This window comes from Silurus aristotelis (genome assembly GCF_946808225.1).
Source record: "Silurus aristotelis genome assembly, chromosome: 11".
In the NCBI taxonomy this organism is placed as follows: Eukaryota; Metazoa; Chordata; class Actinopteri; order Siluriformes; family Siluridae; genus Silurus; species Silurus aristotelis.
In genome coordinates, this window is record NC_139584.1 from 22509202 (window position 1) to 22529862 (window position 20661).

At 38.8% G+C, this 20661-nt stretch overlaps 1 protein-coding gene across 1 annotated transcript in view; it reads right to left on the reverse strand.

The window, feature by feature from the left end:
* Positions 1-14286, reverse strand: part of cfap74 (cilia and flagella associated protein 74) — a gene marked incomplete at its 3' end in the record, with an annotated part of 64942 nt that extends 50656 nt beyond the window's left edge. Inside the window, exons 1-10 of the mRNA XM_083554340.1 lie at positions 14223-14286; positions 7526-7639; positions 7340-7427; positions 7120-7266; positions 6139-6237; positions 5945-6049; positions 2278-2451; positions 1964-2074; positions 1786-1888; positions 110-267 (exon numbers count right to left, since the gene is read on the reverse strand). Of these exons, the coding sequence (XP_083410466.1) occupies positions 110-267; positions 1786-1888; positions 1964-2074; positions 2278-2451; positions 5945-6049; positions 6139-6237; positions 7120-7266; positions 7340-7427; positions 7526-7595 (1055 nt within the window). The 5' untranslated portion in view covers positions 7596-7639; positions 14223-14286. The remainder of the gene's footprint in view (positions 1-109; positions 268-1785; positions 1889-1963; positions 2075-2277; positions 2452-5944; positions 6050-6138; positions 6238-7119; positions 7267-7339; positions 7428-7525; positions 7640-14222) is intronic.
* Between the last annotated feature and the right edge of the window lie 6375 nt (positions 14287-20661).

Below are 20661 nucleotides of genomic sequence, written 5' to 3' on the forward strand. Positions count from 1 at the left end.
TGTACAGCACTGTGATGCTTTGCCTTTGTGCATGCGATTCAAACCAAAACGCCAAAATAAAAAGTTCGACATTTCATGTTGAAAAACAAAAATTAGCATTAATCCTCACTCCTGCTTTCTGTAGAGGTCCTCTTGTGCTTTGTGCAGGTGCATGAGCTTGATGCTGTTCAGTCCTGCTTCTTGCAGTAAATATTTACGGAAATTTTCATCCTCTTTCAGCTTCGGCAAGCAGGCCTTCTGCTTAAGCTTTCTCACACGCAGAGCTTCCTGCAACCAGAGACATTTTTAATCATAATATTTTGCAAATGCAAATTATTAAGCATGTCTGAATGCAACACATTGCATGCTGAGACTCAATGCTTGATGCATTGTGCATTCTGAGAGGATTTTCTGCTCATTACAGTTGTAACGAGTGGTTATATGAGTTACTGAAGACTTCCTGCCTTTCTGAATTTCAGTTTTTTTGTTTATTTTTATTTTAAGATTTATTTTTAATCTGTATGACTTATATTTCAATATGTTTTTGTCCATAAATTTTTATTTCCAATTGTAAATTCTCTTCATTCCATAGTGTTTCTCTCGGGTGTGTTGCCACTGCTGTGCCACCATATATAGGTTTACTCGTTTAGGCGTTTAGGCGTTTCTATCCAATCAGATTTCAGCCATCACATCACTTTTTGGGGGCATTATTATTAGGGGCAACACTGTGAGCACTGCAGGCTTTTTTCTTAGTATAAACTCTATGTTGCCTGACGCTGTTACATTAACCATTTAGAATGCTATTTGGCCACTCTAAGGCCCCTTTGCAGGCTTCTAATATGTTAGCATTTTCACATCCTTTAACTTGATGGTCAGAGTGTGCTCTAGTCAGATTCGCAAACTGCATCTAAAATATATTTATGTGGATTTAACAGCTGTTTTTTCATTCCACAATAGCTGACAGAGAAGAAGACAAGGACATTTAAAAGACGGACATTTCAAGAAAAGCTGGACATTGTGAGGAAAGGTCGGCCAAAACAATTCAACACAGTTGTTCAGCTTTTTCATGAACCATCTTTACTTTTGCGTTTTCTTTCCTGTAGAATTTGCACAAAAGCACAATTTGCCATAAATTTCAATCCCCAGGAAAAAGCATAATGCGTGCAAAAATGCACAAACATGCAGGGAAAACCCAGGGTCATTTTATGGGGTTAATATCAATGCTACTGCTGGAAATGATGTGTGCAGGAGGTGCAGCAGTGGCTGCAGTGAAAGGAAACTTGTTGAATTGCTTGTGGGTTTCTTTCTTTATTAATGCCATTCATTCTCACTGTGTGAGATTACTGTCTGTGATGCAGCGCTCTGCTATACTGCTTTTCTCTGTAATATTGATGGTTTCTATAGCTGTGGTGTGATAATCATGGTATTAAGAGGTGGGTAGATTTAGGTAGGACACCACGGAAGGTGTGAGATAGGTGTGAAATGCACGGCCTGCCACTGGTATTTAACCTCCAGAGAATGTTGTGTATGTTGTGTAAATCCCAAGTATAGCATCACTTTCTGAAACACTTTGTTACCACCATACATGCTACAATCAAAGTAACCCAGATACATTTGTCTCTCTCTTTAGATGTTTTTACCCAAACATTATCTGAAGTGCCTGATTACACAGGCTGAATTAATGACCTGACACAAATGCTTTGAGAGAATCAATCAAATAGATGTTGTATAAGAAGGGCATAAACAGATATAATAAATCTATAGAGTAAAATTATAAGGCTTATATAATAATTTCCAGTCACATACCTGACTGGCTGCTATATTGGCCTTCAGTGATTCTGCAGCTTCTGTCCTCCTCTTCTTTAGCTCCTTCTTCATCTTTTCTCCTTCCTCCTCTTTTTTACGCATTCTTCAAGAAAGAAATAGATTAACGAACTGGGTAAGAATATACAACCACTGTGGCAAATGTGCAGGCATGTCGTACCTCTCGAGAGTCTGTTTAAGAAAGAATGCTGCTTTCTGTCGGCTTGCCTGGATCTGTTCCTTCTTCCTCATCTTAAGCTCCACTTGCTCTTGTAAGGTCTTTTTCTGCTCACTGACACAGAGCAAAAAAAAAAACTTTTTCTTAAATCAAGTCAATCTTGTTCAACATTTTATTGTAAGTAAAAATCTGGTTTTACTTCTTATAAATTTGCTTAAATTAAATGTGATCTATTTTTTACTACATCTACTGTATGTTTCATCTATGTATCAAAATGGTACTTTATACAGCAAAAAGTAAAATGTGCCACGGGATACTTTTTGGCATGCAGTGCTTTCAGTTTGGCTCTCTTGTTGATGCTCTTCTCTATTTGGAGTCTTTGACTGTGTTTCTCCTGATTCAGAGCCCGCAATTTCTTCTCCTCATGTTCCACCTCCTGACGAAGACCTAAGTACTGACCAAGTTCAATCTCCACTTGGCAAAGCTCCAGTCTGGACAAAAAAATTAAACATTTATCTGCTTTTAGACACTATCAGTGACAGAACAATATTTTGAGAAAGTATATTGCACAAGAATCTACTTTTACATGACTGTCTCTCGGTCATGTATGTAACCCTGGTCAAAAACGCTTAAGAAAAGCTTTCCTGTTGTCCACTCTCTGAATCACATATTCAATCAGTCCAATGGGTAGGCGTGACATCACCGGGGGGGTGACGTTATGAACAGGAAGCTATAAAATCACATGCTACAGAGCCGACGCTAGCTTCGAAAGTGAAGAAAGCAATGCAGGGATGCCAGCAGTGTGGCATAGAGATACAGCGTCTCGGTCCCTCTGGGGAACAGTGTTACCTACGTAACCTAGAGACGTTCCCTTTCAGGAACTCCAGCTGTGTCAAAACGCTTTGGGAACAAGTTTCCTCCAGACTGACCAATCCCTGCCTAGAGTGGAAGAGCACAGCTAGGCTGAAGCGTTGCCAATGTCAAGGAGCGAAGCTCTATAGGACAAGGCCTCAAAGACCGCCACACTTAGAGTAGAGTGAGCTTTGACCCGAAAGGCGCGGAGAACCAAAGGACAATCCACCTGCTGAGGGTCTCCTTGTTCGCAGGATGGCTCTCTGAAGGGCTGTCATTTCCTAGGCGCATGTATTGAGCCGTTGGGCTTCCTGGCCTGAAGGGGAGGTTAGTTAGAAAGTTAGTTAGAAAGCCTGGAGCACGACTGGTCATGGGACAACCGAGGGCACCTTGGAAAGACAGCACTGAGAAAAGATCCCATTACTGAACCAACCTGACAATAAACTAGGACCAGCAGGTGGTACTCACACCATCCAGTAACCTTCTGTGGCCTCCAAGGCTCTGGCGGGGAATCAATAAGGTTCCAGAGGAAGCTCACAGAGAGGGCATTTGAGGAGGGCTACCAGGTAGCAACCACAGTATGCCTGGCCACCATAAGGCCACCAAGAGGAGATTAACTCTGTCCTGTCAAACTCTCTCCAAAACTCCCAGGAGCAGCGACAGGGGAAGAGGGTACATTCCATGCCTGTACTATAGCATCCAGCCCTCCAGAGGCTGAATGAAGAAGGGAGGACTAGCGGGGACAAGTACGACAGATCCACCTTCACTCTGCAACTTTTCCATATTACTCCACCACATGTGGGTGGGGTCCCTATTCTTCAGGCCTCAGCCTCAACGGGGCATTTGCTCCACGTTAAACTGCTCTGGGGTGTGCTCTCCATGTGGAAAGCAGCTTATATGGCAAGGTTAACACGCCGTCTACCTGTGGGTGCCGGGGTAGGGCGGGCACTGTAAACTGAAGTGCACAATGCCCCACACTGGCGAAATCCCCAGTTAGTCCTTAACATCAGGACCAAACGAACCTTAGGGACTTCTTAATAGTACGTATCCTTGAGGTCTGTCTTAGGCCCACTTTAAGACATGACCTGCTTTAGGGTCGGCACCTCAAACCTAGGTCTGATTAGTGAGTGGTCGAGCGGACACAGATTTAATATAACCCAATCCTTCTTGGGATCCACGAAGCACCAGCTGTAGGACCCAGAATACCTGAGTAGCGGAGGACCCCATAAATGGCCTCCTTCCTTAAGAGAACCTTTTTTTCTTGTTCCATAACCAGAGCCTGCCTGAGCTCCACTAGGGTGGGGCGCACCTGTTGAACCGGGCGGAGAACTATACTAGGTATTAAAGCCTCATATACAGTACACAGGACCCTTTGAGGCACATTCAGCAGGTTTCAGCCTTCCAGACAGTCTCTTAAAGGAAACAGTCTCTCCAGACTGATCACGCGTTTTTGGATCAAATTTGTCAGGGAACAAACTGCCGAATATAGTGTTTACAAAAACTGAGGAAAATAGTGTTTTCTCTTCATTGTCGCATTCTTTTTTTTCTTATATATTTTTTGGACATTAGCACATAATATAAGACAAAACACAAATAGAGCGCTTCCTAAACAAAGATAAGCTAACGTCGTCTCCTTCACATGTGCTTTTATAGCTTCCTAGTCGTGACGTCACCCTGTTGGTCACGTCGGGCCTTCCCATTGGACTGATTACACACGTGATTCAGCGTGTGGACAATGCGGAAGCGTTCCCAAGCATTTTGACGCAGCTCGAGTTCCTGAAAGGGAACTTTAAATGACATCTCAGTCTGTTCTAATTTTTATTTAAAGGCAATTTAATGAAAGGTTAGACACACTTAGACACAATTTGAGCAAAAAAAGAAAAGGTTATTTTATTAGTTATATATAAATGGACAGTGTGTGCTTAGGACTAATTAGCTAAATGACATGTCAAGGTGAATCTTGTGTAATGGGGAAAATGTTCTAAATTACTTCCATCTGGATTTAAACTGTTCCCCAGGAGGCACATTTTTTATTCTTTTTAAAACTAAAACATGTTTTTTTTCTGAATTGGTGAATTTTTTAATGAAATAAAATAAAACAGAAATAGAACAACTTTTAAAAAAGATATCTTTATCAGCCATAACACTGAAACAACTAACAGCTTATAACATTGAATATTTGATCCTAGCACCTATTAAGGGGTGGGATATATCAGAACAGTCTTTTCTCAAAGTTGATGTGTTTTAATCAAAGATCTAAGCTGAAATTTGACATAGGCCAAACTGTGATGACTATAAGATTATGCATCAGAGCATTGGTACCAACCACCAGTGACCAGTGAACCAGTGACATGGGCACCCAGTGCTTACTAATGTGTATGGAAATTAAAAACTAGTCCATCTGGTCCCACAGAAGAACTTCTGCAGCACAGATTGTTGCAAAAAGTTTATGTTGGTTTTACTTATCATGTACCACCTACACTTCATGGCAACAATGTTCTGTCACCAGGGATCAGCTGCTAGCACCTTGATGCCAGATACCACAGTTTATCTTTACACAGGGTCATTTTGAGTCTATACCTTGATGGATCAGAGCAGGGTTTTTTGGCACATGGGAAACCTACACTATATTGGGCAGGTGGTTTTAATGTTATGGCTGTTCTGTCTACATGTTTAATGTTAGTAAAGTTAAACACACTGATACATTTTATTTGACACGGATGAACTCAAAACATTTTCAGTTGACCTTGACAGAAAATGAGGGTACTACAGCAGTGCCTCTTCCACTAGACAAATTATTACTATAAAGGGAAATAAGCAAAAAGGAAATACTGGGCTTCCAGAGTGTGTCAATAAGATAGATAGATCAGAGAGTTCAAAACACCTGCACAGATGTTTACAGATAAATCCATTGGCTCATCATACATATTAACGGTATAAAAAAAATAATATAAAATATATATATAGTTTTTTTAGAATTTTCCATTACTTCATGTTTGCGGTTCCAGTATTAATAACTTTGACATAAGATGTTTTAAATAATCTTCAACCAGCAAGTGTTGAACACCAGTGGACTTTTTTTTTTTTAGCGACTTAGACATATAATTCTCAATATTGAGGTATAGGACTTACTCATGCTCTTGCAGGACCATGGCTAGATGAGCCTCCAGCTCCTCCTCTGCTTGAATTTCGGCACAAACACACTTGTGGCGGGCACGTAGGCGGAATACGGCTGCGCTACGGACAACAACACACACACACTGAGGTTGAAGTGACAACAGATACTTTTCCTTCCCACCTAGAATGTCAATACATTTGCATTTTACCTGTTCTCTGCCTGCTTCTCCCTTTCTATGTCAATTTCTAGGTGGTCTCTCTGTTTTTCCAGTTCAGTCACATGAAGGCGACAGGCTTTCAGTTCCTCCCTGTTAAAAAGCATGAGGGGAAGCATGAAGGCTTGTTAGAGTTTGAAAATAAAAAAAGGCTCCAAGGCTTTAGTGGCAAAATGTGCCTTTCCAAATTAGCTTGAAAAGTATTTCTTTTAGCAGCAGTCACAAGGGAGCTGGAAAGTGATCACACCTCAGTGCACCACAGACAGCAACACATAGCGAATAGTGAGACCTTTTTTTCTCAAGATATAATATATTGTATATCAGTTGGATTAGATGAAACACGAATGTATGCAAGAGCCCAAATGGTTCTCTATTTAAATAATATAAAGAAAATATATAGGAAAGACGCTTTTTTTTTGCACTGCATGTAATACAAATGCAGTAAAAATGTAATCTTCCAGCTCCTAATGTGCAGCCATGTGGAAAAAAATTGTGAGTGGCTCTTCCAAAACTACCTGAATAGGACATAGAGCTTGATAGAATAGTGAAGCCCAAGGGGGCAATTGTATTACAGAGGGCATCTGAATGTGCACAGCAGTGTGTATTTCATGTCAGAATGTTGCAGATCAATGACAGCATGTTTGTTCCACGCTGCTTTTCAAATACAATGTAACCTGTGAGTCGCTCCATCCGCCCACCTAACAGCTTCTCCACAGCTCAGGCTAAAGGCTAGAAACACATATGGAAAATACTTATGTTTTTTTTTTCTGGCTGGAGAGATCGGTTTTAAATATATCCACCAATTAAAGTATGAGGATTTCTTCTGTTAAATGCAGTGGAGAGAAATGATTCTGAGTTTCTGTTATGTTGTATCTATGTGCATGAGCAGATGTGTGCACATAGATGTGTGTTTGTGTGTGTGTGTGTGTGTGTGTGTGTGTGTGTGTGTGTGTGTGTGTGTGTGTGTAGGAAGACCTAGCCTTTATCACGTTAAGCTCCTTCTGTTTGTAAAAATGGTCCAGCTGGTCCAGGCCTCTTCTCAGCTTGAACATCCGAGTGCTGTCCATGTTACTCTCGTCCCTCTCATCGAGCTCCACATCTCCTGACTCGGTGCTTACATCCCTGTTGGAAAGACCAAATGTGATAAAGATCCCATCAGTGTTTTTACACAAAAAGTGGCGAATATTAGGCTCACCATTCGAGGTCATCTATGTCCATGGACCAATCAGCATGAAAGCCATCTTCATCCTGAAACACTGTCTCCCGTGTTCCACCTTCTTCTGCTGGAATAGGGCACGTTTTTAGATGTACATAACATAATTTCCTCTATTAATGATGATACCAAAATTGATTAACAATGCATTAATGCATTAACATCTACCTTTTGTGTTCTCAGTCCAGTTGTTCTCTGGTGCTTCATGTTCAGAGATCTCAGATGCATTATCATCCATTGCAGTATGGACTGGACTCACCAAAAAAAACCTTTATAGTTGACCTGTAACATTATAATGCTTTATAACAATTTACCATCACCTTATACCACCATAACAAACAGCCACTAGCCACTTTAATAGGAATATTTGTGATGTCACACAATGATGTCACAGATGTGACAGTGTCATGTGACACTGGCGTATCACATGACATAAGTGATAACACATTAAAACACTTCTTCACAGTTAAATAGATTAACCCACATATTAATGCATATACACATTAAACAAATCAAACACAGTACCTTGTTCCCGTTCCAGCTAGGTGCTTAATTATCCCTTACTTTTCTTGAAAACTTTGTACGATTTCAGAGCATTTTAGCGACATGACTTTTCTTTTTCATGTGTGCGTCTCACTAACTAGTGGAGTTAAAGATCTATACCATATGGGGGCGGAGTTAAAGGACTATACCGTTATGGTGGCGGAGTTAAAGGACTATACCATATGGGGGCAGAAGAGACCAAACAAAATGGAGCTCAAAAGGATGACCTTATTTACCTTTTTCTTAGAGTTAGTTACACTCACTACTTTGTAGAATTAACCAATCATAGGACAGCATTGCATTAAATTTTTGAGCTGCAGAGACAGAGCTTCAGTTAATGTTCAACATCAGAATAAGGAGAAATGTAAGCTTTGACCATGGCATGGTTGTTGGTGACTGTTCTGAGTATTTCAGAAACACTACATTAGGCTACAGTTACTCAAATAACTTTTTACAAACTCATATTCCAAACAGTTGGGACATTGTGTTAAATGTAAATAGAAACAGAATGCAGTGATTGGCAAATCTCATAAACCCATATTTTATTCACAATAGAACATGGAAAACATATCATATGTTTAAATGTTTGATTCTTTGAAACCTTTGCTGATATTATATACTGTAAATAGGTAAATATTCAACTGCTTTTCTTTTTCTATTTTTTGTTATTCTAAAAATGTTGCACAATTTAAAGACACAGTTATTTACAGATCGATGTAGCAATGCCTATCTTTAACTCTCTAAGATCATCTAAGATCCTAGATCCAAGATTCTTCCGTAAAATGGTACAATTTTTTCCCATCCACATCTGACCTCATCAACAGGGACTCGCCATCATCTCTGGTCTGCCTCCAAATCTCTAACATAAATATAAACCTTGCACTTTCATCTCATAACACAACACATAACACATTAACAAAACCAACATGGTCTACTATACTGCAACTCTGCATCTTGGACTTATTTGGAAATCTTGTTATTTGCACTGCCTCACTTTACATAACCTGCACAAATTATACAGTTAATGTCTTTATCTTTATTTATTCATTTATTATTTCATTTTCCTATATTTTATAGTTTTTCATATTTTTATAGCACTTGCACACCATGACAAATTTCTTGTACATGCAGCCGAATGATACTTGGCTTGACTATACCCCTCTGTCCTCTACATCTGCCTCTTTCAAACAAACTACCTGCATGTCTTCCCTCACCACATCCATAAACCCCCTCCTTGGTCTTCCTCTTTTCCTCCTTCCTGGTGGCTCCATCCTCAGCATTCTCCTACCGATATACCTCATGTCCCTCCTCTGCACATGTCCAAACCATCTCAGTCTCGCCTCTCTCACCTTGTCTCCAAAATGTCCTACATGTGTTGTCCCACTAATAAACTTGTTTCTAATCCTGTCCATCCTCGTCAAGTCAAGTCAAGTCAAGTCAAGTTTATTTCTATAGCGCTTTTCACAACAGACATTGTCTCAAAGCAGCTTTACAGAAATCAACAGTCAAGGTGACGGTGTGTATTTATCCCTGATGAGCAGCCGTGGCAACTGTGGCGAGGAAAAACTCCCTTAGATGTAATGAGGAAGAAACCTTGAGAGGAACCAGACTCAAAAGGGGATCCCATCCTTATTTGGGTGACATCATAAATCTTTCAACAATACAGAACACTGGAGAGAGAGAACTAACATGAGTACTGGAGTATAAGGTCATAAGTATTGTTCTTTCTACAGTCTTCTACAGTCTATATGGTTAGAAGCTCCTAGTTTTATGAGCTCAACATTTGTGACCATCACAGATCCAGCACTCCCAATAAAAACCTTAACATCTTTAGCACTGCTACCTCCAGCTCCACCTCCTGTCTTTTAAACCATACAACATAACAGAGTTAAACAGAGATAAACATTTTACACAGTGTCCCTTTTTTTGGAATTGGGGTCGTACAAATATGGTATCTCAGATCATCAACACATCAGGCGCATAGTCTATAAAAGCAAAATGTTCTCCTATCAGACATAAACAGGAATATGAGGCTAGAGTGGGCACAGATTCAGCAAAAGTGGTCAGGGGAATACCCGGTTTCTGTGAGCCTGTGCCCACTGTAGCCTCAGATTTCTGTTCTGAAAAACTCAAACCAGTTTATTTGGCATGAACAGCCATGGCCAGTAAGATCACTTTTTTCCCCATTCTGATGTTTGATGTGAACATCAACTGAAGCTTTTGACCTGATTTAATGCATTGTGCTGCTGCCACATGAGAGGCTGATGGAATATTGTATTAATGAGGAAGTGTATAGATGTTTCTCTTACAGTTTGTTTCTAAACAGATGTTTAATAGAGACAGCAATCACATTCAGAGGAGGATTAGGGGTTGGTTTTAGAGGATTGGTCAATATATACTGTATCATAGGATGTGTCTGATGTCTGATATTGTATGTACTACAGGTAGAAATAACAATTTTGTTGATGTCAGTCCTTTTCATTTTTTCATTTTTATCATGTTACCCTATACCATCATTCTAGGTTTTTGTAATAATAATATAAACTCTATAAAAAAACACCTTTGAAGAAAACACCTATGTTTCCTAAATATGTGGTGCCAGTTTGTGTGCCATTGTGTTTTGTGTCAAGGTCTTTTATACCACTCTTACAAGAATGGAAACAATATATGTAGGTTTTTCTTCCAAAACCTTTTTTTTTTTTTATTAACCAAATATTTCATTTTCAAATTGACCTAGATTCATAAAGTCATGTTCATTCTTATTTATAAGAATATTACAGCAGATTTTTGAGAATTGTTGATAATGGTTAGATTTACATTTGAATTTAACCTGGAGAAATAACAGAACATATTTGTATCAAGTGCTAATTAATTGTATAGATAGTGTTCTTTATTTACAAGAATTAAATCTGTAATACTCCCCTTTTACTGTAGTAATGGAGCTTAACATTTTCTCAATACCCATTTCTATTGCTTATTGTAAAAATTAAACCAGGCATTTATGTTTTTGGAACACATTAATCTCAAGATAGCGAGAAGAAACAAGATGTTTTTGATGAAATAACAATATGTTGTACAAGACGCTTTTCTGATAATAATGAGATGTTTTTCCTCATATTTGCTTTTCTTGTTATAACAACAATTTCTAACAGTAAGAATGTGTTTTCTAATAGGAAGAAGATACAAGATGTAAAAACACGATGTTTATCCCACAATAACAAGATGTTTTTCTTATAATAATGAAACGTTTTTTCCTGAAGTAACAAGTTTTTTTTATAGAAATCTCTAAAATAAACCAACCTTAAAAACAAGATATTTGTATTTTGTAAAAAAAGAGATATTTTTCTCATAATAATGAGACGTCTTTAATAACACAATTTTTTCCCCCTTATAACAAAGTCATTTTAAAGATTAACAAATGCTGGTGAGGTGTTTGGATTTACAAATGTATTCTTTTACATAGTATATGAACAAAAGTATTGGGACACCTGACCGTCTCCAGCCACATGTGGGTTTTCCCCAAAGTTTAATAAAATATTTTTGGATGTGGGAACATTCACAGTGTCACTGTGTTTACTGTTTGACAGTTACTGTGTCTACGTGTCTCAGGTTGTCCTTGTTTGATTGCACTAAATGTTGCACATGTGCACTTTTTGATGTTAGCTTAAAGTTTTGTGTCTTTCCATGTTCCTTTTGTTAATTCATGTTGTCTGTTGTAGCACCTTAGTCCTGGGGAAACGTTGTTTTGTTACACTGTGTACTGCACTGTATATGGTTGAACTACTTGAAGACTATTTGAACAGGAAATGGGAACTAAATGTGGAATGGGATGTTCAAAAAGCACATAGGATCTTATGGTCAGGTGTCTGCAAACTTTTGTCTATATATATCCCAGTAAAAAAATGAAAATTTGCAATATTTTTTCCTAGAGCTGTCTCTTTACTGAACTCTGCCCCTCGCTGATCCTACTGCCCTTCATACGCTGCTACATTTCCCCCCACACCTCACACTTCATTATTAAGCTAATGGACTGTCTACACCAAAACTTATACTCACTTGTACACTTGCTCTTCTTTTGCATTGCTTCTCACTATTGCCTAACTTACCATTGTGTGTATATATATATATATACAGTGAGGAAAATAAGTATTTGAACACCCTGCTATTTTGCAAGTTCTCCCACTTAGAAATCATGGAGGGGTCTGAAATTGTCATCGTAGGTGCATGTCCACTGTGAGAGACATAATCTAAAAAAAAAAATCCAGAAATCACAATATATGATTTTATAATTATTTATTTGTATGACACAGCTGCAAATAAGTATTTGAACACCTGAGAAAGTCAATGTTAATATTTGGTACAGTAGCCTTTGTTTGCAATTACAGAGGTCAAACGTTTCCTGTAGTTTTTCACCAGGTTTGCACACACTGCAGGAGGGATTTTGGCCCACTCCTCCACACAGATCTTCTCTAGATCAGTCAGGTTTCTGGCCTGTCGCTAAGAAACATGGAGTTTGAGCTCCCTCCAAAGATTCTCTATTGGGTTTAGGTCTGGAGACTGGCTAGGCCACGCCAGAACCTTGATATGCTTCTTACAGAGCCACTCCTTGGTTATCCTGGCTGTGTGCTTCGGGTCATTGTCATGTTGGAAGACCCAGCCTCGACCCATCTTCAATGCTCTAACTGAGGGAAGGAGGTTGTTCCCCAAAATCTCGCAATACATGGCCCCGGTCATCCTCTCCTTAATACAGTGCAGTCGCCCTGTCCCATGGGCAGAAAAACACCCCCAAAGCATGATGCTACCACCCCCATGCTTCACAGTAGGAATGGTGTTCTTGGGATGGTACTCATCATTCTTCTTCCTCCAAACACGTTTAGTGGAATTATGACCTAAAAGTTCTATTTTGGTCTCATCTGACCACATGACTTTCTCCCATGACTCCTCTGGATCATCCAAATGGTCATTGGCAAACTTAAGACGAGCCTGGACATGTGCTGGTTTAAGCAGGGGAACCTTCCGTGCCATGCATGATTTCAAACCATGACGTCTTAGTGTATTACCAACAGTAACCTTGGAAACGGTGGTCCCAGCTCTTTTCAGGTCATTGACCAGCTCCTCCCATGTAGTTCTGGGCTGATTTCTCACCTTCCTTAGGATCATTGAGACCCCACGAGGTGAGATCTTGCATGGAGCCCCAGTCCGAGGGAGATTGACAGTCATGTTTAGCTTCTTCCATTTTCTAATAATTGCTCCAACAGTGGACCTTTTTTCACCAAGCTGCTTGGCAATTTCCCCGTAGCCCTTTCCAGCCTTGTGGAGGTGTACAATTTTGTCTCTAGTGTCTTTGGACAGCTCTTTGGTCTTGGCCATGTTAGTAGTTGGATTCTTACTGACTGTATGGGGTGGACAGATGTCTTTATGCAGCTAACGACCTCAAACAGGTGCATCTAATTTAGGATAATAAATGTAGTGGAGGTGGACATTTTAAAGGCAGACTAACAGGTCTTTGAGGGTCAGAATTCTAGCTGATAGACAGGTGTTCAAATACTTATTTGCAGCTGTATCATACAAATAAATAGTTTAAAAATCATATATTGTGATTTCTGGATTTTTTTTTTTTAGATTATGTCTCTCACAGTGGACATGCACCTACGATGACAATTTCAGACCCTCCATGATTTCTAAGTGGCAGAACTTGCAAAATAGCAGCGTGTTCAAATACTTATTTTCCTCACTGTATATATATATATATATATATATATATATATATATATATATATATATATATATATATATACACCCGTTTTCTGTTTATAGTAATAGTCATCTGTAGATTATATTCATAGTACATATATACTCATCTGTATATTATATTCATAGTACATATATATTCATCTGTATATTATGATCATAGTACCTACACATCTGTAAATTACTGTTTATAGTCCTATAATACCATTTTATTTAATTTATGTAAATCATGTAAACACTGTATATCCTCCACTTGCTGCTACTGCACTCTGGTTAGACCCAAACTGCATTTCGTTGCCTTGTACAATAAAGTTGAATCTAATCTAATCTAATCTAATCTAATCTAATCTAATCTAATTTAATCTAATATAGTACATATGTACTTCAGAACATTGTATTTTGTTTCAAAGTCCATTGATACAGTGTAGAACAGGCTGCATTAGCTAGCTACTGTAGATCAACTTCAACCAGGAGTACTGTACCTAACTTCCTTTAACTAGAAAGTAAACTAACCTATTGTTAGCCCAAAATCTGCAGTGTTTATCAACATTTTACAAGTTTTTTTCCTTACCAACTTGGAGACAGCGCACCTCTCGCCCTTCAGCTGTATTCTGTTGAGCACTAGCGAATGTTTGCTGCGTTTCCATGGACACCGCTGGCTCGATTCCAAATGGAGTTCCGGATGTAGGGCGCCTATGTAAGGAAATGTAAAGCCATTTGGAACCAGCCGTCAGTTGTTCAGCAGGCAAACCAAATCAGTTGGATCCTGGGGAGCTTTGTACGGAAGTCCTAATATTTAATTGATTGTTTTCTCGTGATCTCGACATAACAAAAGTTGTTTACTCGTTATCACGAGTCCATTTTCTCTTGATCTTGAGCTAACATTGTTTTTCTTATCATTAAATAATTCATTTTTTTTTTCTGTGCATTTTTTTTTCTGTGTATTCGGCATAAGAGCATGTTCTAAATGCAGCCTCATGAATAATAACTTTGTGGCAGCAGGCGCGTGGACATGGTTCTTATCCATGATGCTGAGATGATGCTTCCTCTAGAACATGCTCCTGTGCCTAAAACACAGAAAAGTCATTACTGATCACGAGGAATGTTCAAGATGCTGTATCATGTAGAAAACGTGGACGAGCCCTGCTGCCACTTCAAATCCGTGACGCTGCCACTAAAACATGCTCTTATGTCTAATACACACACAAAAAAATAGTACTAATCACGAGGAAACGATGTTTGTTATGTCAAAATCACGACAAAACAGCCTTTAAGATAAAAAAAAATATATATATTATAATGCATGGCCTCTAATATGTATAAAAAAAAATAAAAATGAGTGGAAAAGGGGAAAATTTGTCTTATGTGGTTTTAGATCCTATTTTTTTCTAGAATTAAATAGGATAAAAGCTTTTTCATACAGTCCATTTTGAGAACAAAAGAACAGATTTATATCTCCTCTGCATCTCTTAAGGCAAAACATGGATTACACCAGCTCATAAGATTTTAGATTCTTGTGTAATGGGCCATAGGATGTTTTGTATTGTGTGTGTGTGTGTGTGTGTGTGTGTGTGTGTGTGTGTGTGTGTGTGTTGGGGAGGGTTCATGTGTATTATTGGTCACATTTAAGCAAGGAAATGCTTAAAAATAGTCAGTTTCTGTGCCAAAATGCACACACAGAGAAGATGAGTATAGACGGGTGGGTATAGTATGGTGGGTGAGTATAGACAAATTCATTTACTTTATCAGATTTAAACGAAACAGCATGCAAATCGACATCCTCCTTCTATCATTGTGTCGATAAGAATCTGTTTCTCATCAGCAGAAATTCACGGACAGTAAAAAAGCACTAAATAAGCCGATTACAAATTTCTCAACGTCCTTCAAATGCTGCTGGTTTTCTGGAAGCATGTGCACATTTTTGTGAATCAGCTTTTGTGTGACAGCCCAGAGCACGTCGTTCAACTAAAGAATTGGTACCGTATTTCAAATTATGCCATGCTGACAAAGGTTTGTGTGATGTGCTGAGGGCAGGAGACAACGTTCTTCATTCAAAAACACTTACTCTATTCCCTCGAGGCCTGAAATGTAGAAACCAGGGCAGATAGGAATACACAAGGAAACACAGGCTGCGTCTCAAACCTCCAAAGAGTTGCGATGACACAGATACTTCAAGCAGTAGCTGAGAGCTCACTTACTCACTGCTGGGCAAATAGGTGAAAAGCCCAGCATAAACCAGTCGTGCTTTGGATTGATTTTTTTTTTTCCATCTACAGTTTGTTTGTGAGGACAGACAAGAAATGTCTAGAGTCAAGAAAGTATTCTTTAAACTTTATTATTATTAGTAGTAGTAGTAATAGTATTAGTAGTAGTGGTAGTAAATAATTATTGTTGCTGTTATTGTTTAGTTGTTGATAAAAATTGTAATTTTGCAAATCATTGGACTGTAAGCTGCTTTTGACTCATAAAATCTGCTTCCTGGACATAATCCCTCTCAGCCGTCACAATGATTTATAACAGCGATTTGCTTTTAAAGTGATTAATGGCTTGCTTGCTTGCTTGTTTTGTACGATTAAGTTTTCAGAACAATATCAGTTATCCACAATCCACTAAAGTAATTTCTTGTTCTTGTTCTTGTTCTTCTTTTTTTTTTTTTTTGCAGGTTGCAGGATTTAGGTTGCACTTAAAAAAAGCTTTAGATAAAAGGGCAAACAGTTGTAGAGGAAAGTATAGAGAATAAGTTTAGATAGCCTCAAACATCCAGATCAACAAAATCTGGTCAGGTTACCATCAGTATGCCGTTTATCGAAACAGATAAAGCCACAAAAAACATTCAGTAAGCATCAACAGTTTAGGCATGTTGGTGTTTAGTAGATAATTCAATTCAGTTCAATTCATTTTTATTTGTATAGCGCTTTTAACAATGAACATTGTCTCAAAGCAGCTTTACACAGATAATGTGGTGATAAAAAATGAATATGTTCTTTATAAGAGTAAGTTTGTCCCTGGTGAGCGAGCCGGTGGTGACAGTGGCAATGAAAAACTCCCCAAAATGCATAAGGAAGGAACCTTGAGAGGAACCAGACTCAAGAGGGAACCCATCCTCATCTGGGTTGCACTGAATGTCCATTTATTGCAGATATATGATGTTGCATCTAACACATGCTATACTCAGTCTGCATCTCAACACAGACGCAATTTCAAAAAAAAGTCAAAGGGAAAAACACTAAACCTGAGCCAGCATGGAGAGCCTCTATTGCCATTTATCCAATCACAATGCATCATCGGCTCGGAGTCTAATTTTAGCTACTGAAGACATTATCTCAGAAAAGGAGGTGTTAAAAGAGTTTTATATTTATCCTCTCTAGTTTCGATTATGGTGAATGAATACTTATGGAACGTTTTTCGTTTCTAAAGTAATGAGTGAATGGAATCAACTAAAGATCTCCGTTGACCAAAAATCCTGGATAGCCAAAAACATTGCATTCATTCCAGCTTTTATTTTCAACAGTATGCAACAAATAAATTTCAGGCACAAACGAAATTCAGCAACGCAATGCACACTAATGTAAGTAAGTAGACTGCGTTTCAATTAAGACAGCACTGTGTTTAGTAGACGATTGGATTTTGTCTTGTACTGATGGCAGCAATTCATGCACACACATATACACACACACACACACACACACACACACAGCCCCCCACACAGTGACCCCTCATCTTATGCACGCTTAGATACATTAGTGCTCCTATACAACGAGGAATTAACCCATCAAATGCAGATTTATAGAAACACTGCTTGCTGGTTTTACTGCAATACTGAAAATCTACACTCAACAATTAACTGCTGTCTGTTAATCCACCATACACTCTTTCTATTTTCTCTCCTTTTTCTACTCATTACACTTCAGTACACCCAAACTTAAAGTTCATGTATATTCATGTGCGAATTTACAGATACACATAAGCTGAAAGAGATCGCAAAGAGTTTTTTCCTCCTTTCTTTTTCTCAGGTTGTTGTGGCAACTGCATTGCATTGTGTCTACAGGAGCATATACTGTATACTGAGAAAATCAGAAAATTACAAATGTGCCCACACACACACACACACACACACACACACACACACACACACACACACACACACACACACACACACACACACACACACACACACACACACACTTTAAAGCACCATGCACTTTAGTATTAATTTAACATCACCGTGATAACTGAACAGATCTGCAGATCGTATTTAACACATGCAGCGTCAAACTCGGGTTTACACTGTTAAAATAATAGGTGGTACTGTGGTGGAGAAGGTAGCGTTGCTACCTCACAGCTCCATGGTGTCTGCTTCAAACCCAAACTCTGATTACTCTTGTTTCTAGGTGTGTTTTAGCCATGGTTATTTCCTCCAAGATCACTGGTTTCCAACCGAAATGATGCTGGGAAGTTGATTGCCTGTGTAAAATGTATAAACAAGGGTGTAAATGCATGTGTATGTGAATATGTGTGGTTTTTTTTTACACATATACACATACTCTAACCTCATCCAGGATGTCAAGTCAAGTCAAGTTTATTTCTATAGCGCTTTACACAACAGACATTGTCTCAAAGCAGATTTACAGAAATCAACAGTCAAGGTGAACGGTGTGCATTTATCCCTGATGAGCAGCCGTGGCGACTGTGGCGAGGAAAAACTCCCTTAGATGTTATGAGAAAGAAACCTTAAGAGGAACCAGACTCAAAAGGGGAACCCATCCTCATTTGGGTGACATCAAGAGAACTAACATTAACATTGGAGTATAAGATTATAAGTAAATGTTCTTTCTACAGTCTTTGGTATAAAACTAGGAGCTACTGAGCTCAACATTTGTGATCATCACAGATCCAGCATCAGCTTCTCCATGCCAGAGCCTTTAAACACTTCAGGAGGTCCAATGTCAAAACTCCACACATGCAGTGGGATCCAATTGGCACTGGTACGTTTCTAGATGGTTCAGGAAGTTTGCGAGTTCGGCATCTACTTCTTTAAAGTCCATAATCTTTACGAGGTGGGATGTGACTGGATGCATTGCCACATGACCTACCGTGTTCCCAGGATATACCTACCTGTCCCGGATTGTTCCCAGGACAGGATCTGGTTCCACAGTGAAGTTATCCACTAGGATAAAGCATGTTCTAAAACTGCATTATGGCAATTTGTATCTAATTTTGGTTTACATCAAGATCAGAAAATTGTTTATCTTTATTTTTTAAGAGTAATGTATTTCTATTTCTGGAGGAAAGAAAATCTTTGCTTTAAAGATGTTCAGAGAGAGGCCCCCAAACTTTTTCCTGTAAAGGGCGAAAAATCTAAAAAACAGCAGACAATTTTCTCTTGATGTGTGTCATTCAACTTTTCCATAATTAGCTTTTCTGTGAGTGTTACAAAGCATTCTGTATCTGCACCTTGAAGTACGCATTTACATTGAATTTATGTAAAAAATAAAACAAAAAAAATCTAAAGTTATTTTGTTTTTCTTTTTTATTCCAGTTCTCATATTTTGCATGGCAGGCCAAATCAAAGTTCATAAATTTTGCCCTCTGGGACCTAAATCATCTTTGTCCTAGAAGAACCATTTTGGGGTTGCTATAGTCTTATAATGTGCCTTGGGGACTACAAACATATTTTATTGATTTATGGATGGATGTAGGGATGGATTTAGATTTACGGCATTAACCAGAGTGACTTACATTTTTATCACATTCATACATGAGCAGTTGTGAGTTAAGGGCCTCGTTTAAGGGCCCGGCAATGCGACATACTGCTGGTGGGAGTTGAACTCACAACCTTCTGTTTATAAGTCCAACAAGTGAGCTAACCTTTTTCCCACACGACTTCTAGTACTTAATTGTTGTTGTTTCGTGATGAATAAAGTTGTTGATGTTCTATTGCGGATCCAACAAATCAAATTCAAATTAATATTATTTATAGCAATTTCAACAATACATAGTGTCACAAAGCTACTTTATAAAATATATACATTTTGGATATAAATAAAATAAATCCTTTATGAGCAAGCCAGAGTCAAGTGGGGGAAAGGAAAAACTCCCTGAGACAACATGAGGAGGAAACCTTGAGAAGAACCAGACTCATAAGTACGGCCACTCTCATCTAGTTGACATGGATATTATGATTAGAAGCAAGTCCTTTTAATAACTGCGTAATATATTGTCACATTTATGCAGTTTTGTAACAAGCAAATTCATTACCGTTTTGACATCAAGTTATCAGCATGTAGACTTGAATGTAAAACTGATCATGGCAGTTATGCTCCTAATGCTGTAATAGCAATTACTATCCAGAACCATCTTCATGCTTTCCCATATGTCCTTATCAGAAGCAGGTTTTCAGGTAATAAGAACCAGATGTGAACATCAGGATAAATCAGCCAGGTCCAAAATGGTTCATCCATAAAAAGTTCACACTTGGGAAAAGATTTTGTTCTTTTGGCATCAGTTATGAGAAAACATTCTAACGGGAATGATGGCAGCTCAAATTAGAAATCAAGCAAATGATGTTGGAATAGAGAGTTACATAAGAACTTCGATTTGATCTGACGCTGTTCTGTCTTCTCCTCAGACGGGATGCGATTACTGCTGATCAGCGGGTTTTACACTGCTCTCTGACTCGACAGGAGAGAGAGAGAGAGAGAGAGAGAGAGAGAGAGAGAGAGAGAGAGAGAGAGAGGAGAGAGAGAAAGAGGGAGAGGGAGAGAGAGAGAGAGAGAGAGAGAGAGAGAGAGAGAGAGAGAGAGAGAGAGAGAGAGAGAGAGAGAAGAGGGAGAGAGAGGGGCAGAGAGAGAGAGAAAGAGGGAGAGAGAGAGGTAGAGAGAAGAGAGAGAGAGAAAGAGGGAGAGAGAGAGAGAGAGAGAGAGAGAGAGAGAGAGAGAGAGAGAGAGGCAGAGAGGAGAGAGAGAAAGAGGGAGAGAGAGAAAGAGTAAGAGAGACAGAGAGTGTGTGAG